The sequence below is a fragment of the Scyliorhinus torazame genome, chromosome 1, assembly GCF_047496885.1.
Source record: "Scyliorhinus torazame isolate Kashiwa2021f chromosome 1, sScyTor2.1, whole genome shotgun sequence".
NCBI lineage: Eukaryota > Metazoa > Chordata > Chondrichthyes > Carcharhiniformes > Scyliorhinidae > Scyliorhinus > Scyliorhinus torazame.
Genome location: NC_092707.1, coordinates 376,688,161 through 376,699,646, shown reverse-complemented (window position 1 = coordinate 376,699,646; position 11,486 = coordinate 376,688,161). Strand labels below are relative to the sequence as shown.

The 11,486-nt window shown below is 42.9% G+C and overlaps 1 protein-coding gene across 3 annotated transcripts in view; it reads right to left on the bottom strand.

The window, feature by feature from the left end:
- Nucleotides 1-2,967: 2,967 nt before the first annotated feature.
- The window catches only part of mtr (5-methyltetrahydrofolate-homocysteine methyltransferase), a 216,812-nt gene continuing 208,293 nt past the window's right edge, over nucleotides 2,968-11,486 (bottom strand). For all 3 annotated transcript variants that reach the window (XM_072511770.1, XM_072511767.1, XM_072511768.1), the window contains one exon: nucleotides 2,968-5,255. In XM_072511770.1, coding sequence (XP_072367871.1) covers nucleotides 5,169-5,255 — 87 coding nt within the window. In that variant the 3' untranslated portion in view covers nucleotides 2,968-5,168. The remainder of the gene's footprint in view (nucleotides 5,256-11,486) is intronic.

Below are 11,486 nucleotides of genomic sequence, written 5' to 3'. Positions count from 1 at the left end.
GGTGACCAATCATAATGGGTAATTGGCAACAAAGGACAGACAGACATACGAGATCTTAAGCAAGATAATAACAGATATTATGCTTGTGTCCATAGAACTCCGGAACCTCAGGAACCCCAGAGGAAGAAAAAGACAGAAAGACGAAGACAACCTTCATGTTCACCTGGATCTTAGCGGGGTCCCTTCAGTTGCGCGCGGACATTACCCCCCTGACTCCTACAACACACTACACCCCGAGATAGTTAACCCCAAGATAGTTAACGACACCCCGACCTGGTATGACAAGTTCATAACCTGGTATTCACTATCGTACATAGTAGAATCACTCTTAGCACTGGCGATACTCTGCTGTGTCGTGCAGACACTTAAGACTCCAAAAATGGCGAAGGAGAGCCTACCGCTCTCGCACCCCGGTATACACATTTAGAGGTGCCCTATTTTCGGACTTCATCAAACCCCCCAACCCCTTGAGTGAATTAAAGTGCATCGGCTTCTCTTTATGTGTGTTTTATTTAATAAAGAAATGTAAACCTCTGTGCTTGACTGCCAAGCCAGAGAAACTTGTGTTGCTGCTATTTATACATTTAAAATGTTGTAGAATTATTGTTGATTGTTTGAGTGAGGCTAGTTTCTTGAGGATAGTTAGAGGTTCCAGTTTTTAAATTTTGTAATGCATGCCTGAATGTCATCGCGCCCCGTAGAGTTTTATACTGATGTATGCAAGTAAAATGATTTTAGGTAAAAATTGTGTTTCATAGGATAGGGCAGTGTAGAGCCCATGAAGTGCTTATGGGTGCCCCGCAAGGTCAGAGAACGAAGACGACGCAGTAATGTGATTCTTCACGCTTCGCGTTGAGGATCACAAGGAGGGGGTGTAGCCATCTGGGATGGCCACTTCCCGATTACAAAATGGACATTTTGCAAAGATTGCAGGGAAAATGGACAATACTGAGAAAGCAAGTAGGTGCATGGTTTGTCTGTTAATTGGAGCCGCAGCTCCCAGACAAGACCGAAACTGCAAAGCCATTACCATACTAATGAGCCATCTCCTGGGACAAAAGAGTAACATTTAAGTAAACGATACCAAGGCAGACACCCCGGCGCCAGAGACCAGAACAAAGCAGGTCAACGGCCACCTATCACACGCCCAGCCAACAGGGCACCCACCCTTTATTAGAGGAAATCGATAGGAACGATTGAGAAATGGCCCAATTAATTGGGGCCAAGTTCAAGGCCCGTCCAAAAGCGCGCAAAGCCCCCTTTGGGTATAAGAAGGTACCCCCAAGAGAGAATCGCTCTCTTGGCTCCGGCTCTCACCAAGGAGAGACCTGCCAAAGCTGCATCAGAACAAAGTCCAAGGTCAACGCATGCTACCAGACAGACGCTCTTAGCTGTTATTCCATACCAGTTCAACCCCAGCAGCCTCAGAACCGAACAACGGCCATTGTTCCTCTGACTGAGTGGGTGCCTGAAGCTAAGTATAGGCTTTAGCAGTAGTGATAGTTTAGTCTGTAGAGTTTTGTGCATGAGCATATTTGACTGTGTGTAAATAAGTGAGCATTGAGTTTGAACTTACTAACTGGTGTATCAAGTCTTTGGTCAGTATTCGGTTTGAACCTTGTGGTGGTATTGAGAGATACCTGGCGACTTTAGAGCAAAACGTAATTAGAATTAAGGAAGGCGACAATATTGGCCGCCATCTTCAGAGCCAAATAAAGAGAAACACAATTAGCAACATTTATAGCAACACAAGCATATGGAATCATCAATAAACAGCCCTACTTCTGACCATCTAAAATGGAAAGTAGGTGAAGCAATTGAAGTTGGTGGGACCAAAAATGTTTCCAAATCTTGCAGTGATGTCTTTGTGCTGTGATACCTGTACTTTGACATAGAGAATTGTCTTTCCATGTATTAGGATTGAGTTCAGCTGCTAGGTAGTTTTCTTTGGCTCCTTCTTGAAATGAAATAATGAAAATCGTTATTGTGAAAAGCCCCTAGTTGCCACATTCCGGCGCCGGTTCGGGGAGGCTGGTATGGGAATTGAACCGTGCTGCTGGCCTGCTTTCAAAGCCAGCGATTTAGCCCTGTGCTAAACCAGCCCCTATAATATAATATGCAATATAAATACCACGATACATGATGCAGCATCTCCTCATAGTGGAGACTTAGGGCACGATCGGCCTCATCGCGCCCATCTCAGTAAATCTCTCAAGCGACTTCTCATGAGAATTCCAGGCCTCGGAAGACGAGGTGTTGCGATCTGGATCCCACCCATTGAGGCCAGGATCCAGATTTGCATATCAAGTGAGTAGTTAGTCTCACTTGAATGAGCCCTGGTTTCCAGAAATGTGGACCCCACTCTGCATCTATAAATTTTTAAAAAAAATTAGAAATAGACAACTAAAGAGTAGCATTGTATTTGAGGCGATGCGACCAGCTAGAACATTAACCATCTAAAACACCAACCATCTAACAAGCCTGTGGAACAAGACTCAAGTACATCTTGGATGTATTAAATTGGGCTTCTGGATAAAGTAATGATCTTGACATCTTTTGGGGAAAAATGAGCTTCTAGAAGCTTTCTTCAATGAGATCAGAGTACTTTTTAACAGGGTTCCTGAATTGGCTACATGTCTCTTGCTTCACACCCAGGAGGTAGGACAGAGGGATAGCTCTAACCTGGCTATGATTGACAACACCATGAAGCAAGTGCATAACAAAGGCCCTTTCCCATCTTGGTTACATTTGTCTATTCTGACTGCTTCTCTACCATAGACTGATCTCATTGTAGCGTTCTCATTAGTGCCTGAGCAGGATAGAAATACCCTCAACTTCTGCAGAATGCAAGTAGGACCATTTTTACAAATCAGTTTTTGAATCAGCTAAAAGGTTCAACAGAATATTGTTCACTTTATATGATTAAAAACCACCAACAATCTTAAGAAAACACTAAAGAAACATACAATTATTTAAGAAAAACTTTATTCAACCCCCTAGTTAAAGTCTGTATTTAAAACCTTTAAAAATCAACGTAGTCTGAAAAAGATAGGGAAATTAAATTACTGTAATGTGGAAACAGATGCAATTAAAGATTCATTGAAAATATACAGTAACATTGAGGATATACAGTGATACTTAGACATGATCAAAGTACATGTTCAACTGAAATGTTTTACATGTTCAGTATGTTTGTAAACAACAGAACTTCTGATTACATTTTTAATTGCAATTCTAAAGAGAATATTAAATAAAGTAAAATAACATTTTAAATCCTCAGTTTGAGATTAAAGGCACAGGGTGTGCAATATTAGATAGTTTTTAATAACCATAAACCGTTTTAAATATAATTTAGCAAACACTTTGCCCTCCATGAAGCTGCCAATAAATTACCAGTTTAATACATTCGCTGAAGGTGCGCCTAGATTTCAATGGCCTGAATTAAATCAAGGACCCACTTAATCAATGAGGAGAAAGCACCTGGGGGGGTCTTTTTGTGAGATATTTCAGACCGCCAATCAAAACTTGATTCGGATATCTGCGTCTTGATACCTGATCCACACATGACAATGAAATAAGATAAATAATTGTTGTCACATCAGGGTGACATATTTATAATAAATTAAAGAAGATCCTATTTACCAGTGTTTAATGTAAACTTGTAGATGTCATTTATCTTTACGATGATATTGAACCTGCAAAATTTGCGATAGTCCTGTTTTGTCTTGCATAGAATGGTCACCTTTATGTGGTGGCTCAGTGGGTGAATGCACTAAATTGTTCTCTCCGAGATAGATCTAGCCAGTCTCAGGGTTTTCATCCTTATTCTGATTACTAGCAGATTACCACCAGGGCAGAACTGGCAAAAAGAACGACTGTCTTCAACTGGGCTATTGGGTATTAACTGGGCTAGGGAAGGGAGAGAAGAAAAAACACTTCAGCCAGAGAGAACCCTGTACCTCATGACAATCGTGTGAGGCCCAATGGAAAAGAAGAGAACAAAGTATCCTATCATCCTCCTAAATTCACGTGAATATTAGTCAATTGGAAAATGTAACACAAGTCTCTGGCTGCTTAGAGAATAGCCACTTAACGTGAATCATTGCAGAAGACTGAGTGAAAAAATAATATGGGATTATGTATTTTGTTGTTGATCACTGCAGAAAATGGGGAATATCATCTGGCTACAAGTTTTTAATAAAATTATTCACTTTTTATAGCTAGAATGTGGTTTTGTATAATATGCATGGCTCAAAAAGAGAACTTCAGAAACTAATTAAAGAGTTGCTGGCCTTGTGAGTTTAGTTTTAGATCTGTTATTTTATTTCTTCCCCCCCCCCCCCCCCCCCCCGTTTACTGTTCTGACCTTTGATACACTTTTTGTGACTGAGTTTCTACGGATTATTCGAGTCAGTTAACTACAGCGCCATCCAATAAAGTTGGCAACAATTCCTTCGCTCCACTCCCACATGTCACAAGGCACCGACTATTATGTGGTTGTATTCAACAGGGGGAATTGTCATAAAGACTCATCTGGTTCACCAATCTGCCGTCTTTGGGTCTGGTCTACACGTGACTCTAGACTCTTAATTGCCCTCTGAAACGCCGAGCAAGTCACTCAGTTCAAAAGTAATTGAGCATGGGCAACAAATGCTGGCCTTGCCCACATCCCATGAAAGAAGAAAGGTTGAAAAAAAGGACAACAGGAAAAAAATCCTAACTTAAAAACCTATTGCTTTACGCAGTGTCTGCACACACCGTAGTTGGATTAATTTTGAGGACATTGGAAATTGGTGACAATTTCAAATCTTGTTTGCAAGTGTATTTAATATTGCTAACAGAGACCAAGTGGTGTGGGAGTTCGGAGTATACACTGGACATGACCGAGGGGAGTAAAGCCTATACAGAGAGAAAAAGCATATTCTTAACACAGGCTGTTTAATTCCATTTATACTAAAATGTATTAAGATGTTTGTAAAAATCCCACTGAGCTCCAAACTATCATCGTAAGAGTGTGATCCTGAACTGTTTTTTCAGAAATGCAGCATTTACTGTATGCATCAATACATAATTTTTGTAACATGAAAAAATGCAATAAGACTGAAATGTTTTCAGTGTGTAAGACCAATTTAACAGTACCTCAATATGATTTGTCTTAAAAACATTAATCAGTCAGTATCATATCCTAAAATGGGTCCCAGCCACTTTTCAATATGTTCTTTTCTCATCTGTTTTCTGGCTGCATAATCTTCAACCTGTAAATCAACATCACATTCAAATGAATTGCAAAATTCCAACCATCCATCACGTCAACACAAATACAGGTAACTACCCTGATTTAAATATTGACCCGCATGTTCAAATATTGCAAGCTTGCGCATTAAAATATCTGCTTCATCATGTGATTCTGCATTAAGTACATATTTAGTGTTTTTTTAATGTAGAATCCAGTTTTTAAAAAAATCCCTAGATATAAAACAGGACAAACTTAAAACACAAACTGTCGCAGGCAGAATATAATATTACAAACATTAAGTATGATCTAAGTTTCATACAAATCTGTTTTGGCTAACTTTCTTAGTTATCTTGATTATAGGCGTGTTAAATGGGATGTGATAAATGGAAGGTGCATGAAAATAACAGATTTTATATTGTTTCCAATTATCTCTTCTGAAAGATGGTAACATCCCAAATGGCAATTAATAATGTGTGAGCTTTGATAGCAGTTATTAGCAGCCTATTCAGCTGTAAAGGCCATCAAAACTGGGTTTGAATCGCTGCAGGTATCTCTGGGTAGGGATTGAGAATCAGAAGCTGGGTCAATGTCTTGCCCTGCCGCCTACTCCTTCTCAACCCAGTTGCAATAAGACAATTGTAGCATTATTTTGTCCAGGCTGAAGTCAATGATGTAAGACCAACTGGTGAGTGAACCTGGGAATTTCCTCATCTGCATGTCTCAACTACTCAAATTCTTAACTGAGGAACTTGTAATATTCTAGGGTAGTTCAAGAATAGAATTCTTATGCCCCAACATGGTAGATTTTACTTTTGTTTTGTTAATTCAGGGGATGTGAGCATTGCTTGCTAGCCTAACATTGCCCATCCTTAATTGTCCTTGACAGGAGGTGCTGAGCTCCCTTCTTGAACTACTGCAGTCCATCTCTGAATTATGCTGGTTTTTCATGTTTGTTTTATTTTCATGAATCTGAACTTTGTCTTCCAACAGAATTAGCTGGGGAGAGCTGCACAGGAGAGTCCATGGCAGGACAGTGCTAGGGTTAGCTCTGTACAGAGCTCCAGGGCCTCTGGTTAACAGCCTATAAAGAATAAACTTAACTCGGGACCAAAGCAGTAGAAAGATGTTTTCTTGAGGTATGGACTTTTGTCAATTGTGCCAATGCAACTAAGGATGCAAATCCCCGTGTGTTTTATATGCAGGAAGTACTGGTGCACGAGAGAAGTTTAAAATTTTGAAAGCAAAGTGGTGGGTGAAAATTCCTTTTGAGGCTGAGGAACCAGAGTCATTTATTAACTTACAGCTGAATCCAAATTAAAAGCTGTACCTGACCTGTGATACCAGATTAAAAACACGCTGAAAGCCCATGAGGTTGTCAGAATTCTGGAGCAGCATCTCCCAGGGGTATCCAGTGCTGAGTAAAACAAGCATTTTGTTGCTATTGCCCTTCACGGCTACTGACATGTGCGAGGTTGGATTTTCTGTTTTCACAAAGGTGAAGATGGAGAGGCGGTGGCATAGTGGTATTTTCACTGGGCTAGTAAACCAGAAACCCAGGGTAATGCTTTGGGGTACCGGGTTTCAATTCCTGCCACTGCAGATGGTGAAATTTACATTCAATAAAAATCTGGAATTAAAAGTCTAATGATGACCATTAAGCCATTGCCAATTGCCGTAAAAAACAGCTGGTTCACTAATGTCCTTCAGGGAAGGAAATCTGCCATCCTTACCTGGTCTGGCTTACATGTGACTCCAGACCCACAGCAATGTGGTTGACTCTTAACTGCCCCCAAGGGCAATTAGGGATGGGCAATAAATGCTGGCCCATGTCCAATGAATAAAAAAAAAAAGGAACTGGCTGAAGCCTGCACCTGATATGCGCATCTTTTCTTGGAACCTGATTGTGAAAGTTTTAAAAACACTGTTGTGAATGGTACACACTGCTACCAATATGCATCGGTGGTGGGGGGGGGGGGGGGGGAAAGTAAATATATGTGAATGGATGCCAATTAAGCGGGCTCCTTTTTCCTGGATGGTGTTGAGATTCTTAAGTGTTGTTGGAGCTACAATTATCCAGACAGTGGAGTGTATTCCATCACACTCCTGACTTGTGTCATGTAGATGGCGAACAGGTTTTGGGGAAATCAGGCGAGTTATTTGCCTCAGGTTTACTAGCCTCTGACCTGCTGTTGTAGTCACAGTATTCATATGGCTAGCCCAGTTCAGTTTCTGTTTGGTGATAACACCCAGGATGTTGATAGTGGGAAATTCAGCAATAGTATTGCGATTGAATGTCATGGTGTTATGAATCTCGGACCAGAATCCCAGTATTTTGTTAGATCCCGGACTAGAACTCATTATTTGCATTTGGTAAAATTATGATGAAATGCCACTGCACCACAGAAATTATAAAACTGACCAGCAGACACTTTTTATGGTAAAACAAACTTGTAATTTAAAGAAAGAATTTAGCACATTAGCAACAAAAAAATAGCTTTACAGTTAATAATTACAACACCTTAACTTGATTCTGAAACCTGACTCTACATTCCAATTATACAAATCTATATATATATATATATATATTAAAATACCACGAGTGAATAATGTTAACAATCAGATTTTACTTGCTTATCTGTGTCAGACAGTCTGTGGGAGAGAGATATTTCTTTGGAACCAAACTGAACCCTGTCTGTCCAGCTGACAAACCTGGCACCTCCCATTAATTATACCGCCTGCAATCCAAAAGCACACCACATTCTTGAGTCTTGTTACAAAAGGTTACATTGCCCCTGCAAAAATCAATGATTCTCGTTCTTTTTTTATATAAATTTAGAGTACCCAATTAATTTTTTCCAATTAAGGGGCAATTTAGCTTGGCCAATCCACCTACTCTGCACATCTTTGGGTTGTGGGGACGAAACCCACGCAGACACGGGGAGAATGTGAAAACTCCACACGGACAGTGACCCAGAGCCGGGATCGAACGTGGGACCTCGGCGCCGTTAGGCAGCAGGGCTAAGTATTCTCTTTCTGATCAGAACAAAAATACCAAATTCAAACTTTAAAATATGAAAAATTCTCACATTCGTCACACATAGGGTAATGGTCGTTGCCTGGCACTTGGATGCTACAAATGTTACTTGGCACTTGTCAGCCCAAACCTGGATATTGTCCAGATCTTTCTGCATTTGGATATGGTCTAATTCAGTATCTGAGGAGTCACACATGGTGCTGAACATTGTGCAATCATCAGTGAACATCCCCACGTCTGACCTAATGATGGAAGGAAGGTCATTGATGAAGCAGTTGAAAATGTTTGGGTCCAGGACACTACCCTGAGGAACTCCTGCTATGATGTCCTAGAGCTGAGATGATTGACCGCTAACAACCACAACCATCTTTCTTTGTGCTAGTCTCCAACCCAGGGAGGGTTCCCCCTGATTGCTATTGACTCCAGTTTAGCTAGGGCTCCTTGATACAAAATCCAGTCAAAGGCTGCCTTGATGTCAAGGGAGGTCACTCTGAATGGGTGGGGGTGGGAGTGAGAGACTGGCGTGTGGAAGCGAGTGACTGACTGTGGGTGAGCGAGTGATTGAGTGGGTGGGGGGGGTGTGAGTGAGTGATTGTGTGGATGGGGGTCTATGAGTGAGTGACTAAATGGGTGGTCGTGTGGGTGTGAGTGACTGAGTGGGTGAGGGTCTTGGAGTAAGTGACTGAATGGGCGGGGGTGTGTGTGTGAGTGAGTGGATGGGGATAAGTGAGTGGTGACTGAGAGGGTGGAAGTGAGTGTGCTTTCCACCTAGTCTCTGTTTTCTTACTCACCACCACACACCAACAAATGCACACACCTACACACTAATACCCACATACACTGACTCTTCAACATTCTGGTAACTATTATTGCTTACTGTTTTTTAACTCAACAATTTATTGCCACAAAATTGCTTTCCATTTGTTTAGCAATTGTATCTTTCTTTAAGGCCAAACCTTTCATAAATTTGTTCATTGGCACTTGAGCAAGAAAAATATGCACATGTGGCCCGGAGCAAAAAGGTTGGGCAAGTCGGCACAAGTCAGTTTTGAACATGCTCAAATAGAAATGATTTAGGAAGAAGCCTTTCCAAATTTAGTGCATGTGATGAATGTAGAACATGTTTATGTATATTGTATGATATGTCTGTTGCAGTAATGTTATTAAAAGAACTTAGGTGAAGGGATTCAGATTATATGTGTGCTAAAGCTGTGATTAAGGGGTTAACAGCTCGGCAGGCTGTAATGTCACTTATGGTAGAGGCTGGGTATGCTTTTAGTTTTGTTTTTCAGACAGATGTCTGAAAGCTTCTCTCCCAAGGACATTGTGCATAAATCTGTAAACCACTGAGTTTTAACTTCATTAACACACAAAAGGACTTTGACCTTTGTGGATTTTTATTCATTGAAACTTATAAGTTAACCGGGTTTGAATCCTGCCACGGCAGATGGTGAAATTTGAGTTCAATAAATATCTGGAATTAAAAATCTAAAGATAAGCACAAAACCATTGCCGATTGTCATAAAAACTCTCTGGTTCACTAATGTCCTTTAGTGAAGGAAATCCGTCGTCCTTACCTGGTCTGACCTACATGTGACTCCAGATCCACAGCGGTGTGGTTGACACTTAAATACCCTCAGGAATGCATACGCTTCCGGGTGCGGCGATGACCAGCTGAGTCGCACGTTTCGGCAGCTCCTGGTGGAACGGACTTTTGGGCTCTTAATAAGAGACCCATCGGCAATTTTAACGCCAAATAACACTGTGCGGTAATCCAGAAGGGAATCCCCCCTGGACACGGATGGAAAAAAGAGGAAAGTAGCCGGATTGCGGTGGATCCTCTAGAGCAGCGGCCAGGAAGGCAGGCACAAAGCAAGATGGCGTCGGAAGGAGGCAGTTTAATATGGGGCCCTGACCAACAAGAGTTCCTGCGGCGTTGCGTAGATGAACTCAAAAAGGAGATGAAGAAGGAGCTGTTGGCCCCGATATTACAAGCGATTGAGGGGTTAAAGGAGGAGCAAAAGACCCAGGAACAGGAGCTTCGGGTCGTGAAGGCAAAGGCTGCTGAGAATGAGGACGACATACAGGGCCTGGTGGTGAAAACGGAGATCCACGAGGCACAACACAAAAGATGTGTGGAAAGTCTGGAGGTGCTGGAGAATAATGCGAGGAGGAAGAACCTAAGGATTCTTGGTCTTCCCGAAGGTGCAGAAGGGGTGGACGTCGGGGCATATGTGAGCACGATGCTGCACTCGTTAATGGGATCGGAGGCCCCGACGGGTCCGCTGGAGGTGGATGGAGCCTACCGGGTTATGGCGCGAAGACCGAGGGCTGGAGAAATTCCTCGAGCAATAGTGGTGAGATTTCTCCGATATAAGGACAGAGAGATGGTCCTCAGATGGGCAAAGAAAACTCGGAGCAGTAGGTGGGAGAATGCGGTGATCCGCGTATATCAAGATTGCAGTGCGGAGGTGGCGAGAAGGAGGGCAAGCTTTAATCGGGCCAAGGCGGTGTTGCATAAAAGGAAGGTCAAATTCGGAATGCTGCAACCGGCAAGACTGTGGGTCACACATCTAGGGAAACACCACTACTTCGAAACGGCAGATGAGGCGTGGACATTTATTGTCGAGGAGGCCCTGTAACTTCTCTCTCTTCCCCATGTTGTGGGGGAGGGGGTGAGGGAGGACGAGGAGCTGAGGGTGCCGGCCATTGGGGGCGGGGCCAAAAGGGAAGCGCGGGCTTTGTTCCCGCGCTATGGTAATCATGGCGGGAACAGGGAAGCAGGAAGGAGGGGGCCTCGCACAGTGTGAGCCGAGGTCACGGGGGGAAGCCGAGGTCGGCCAGAGTATGCTGACTTCTGGGAGCAACATGGGGGTGCAATTACGCTAGCTTGGGATCTAGCGGGGGGGGGGGGGGTTTAACTGGATTGCCGCCTGGGGGGGATACAGCTACGTGGGAACCGGGTGAGGAGCTGGATTGAAAAAGGAAATGGCTAGTCGTCAAGGGGGGGGGGGGGGGGGGGGTAAAGAGCCCCCCAACCCGGTTGATCATGTGGAATGTGAGAGGGCTGAACGGGCCGATTAAGAGGGCATGGGTACTCGCACACCTAAAGAAACTTAAGGCAGATGTGGTTATGCTTCAGGAGACGCATCTGAAGCTGATAGACCAGGTTAGACTTCGCAAAGGATGGGTGGGGCAGGTGTTTCATTCGGGGCT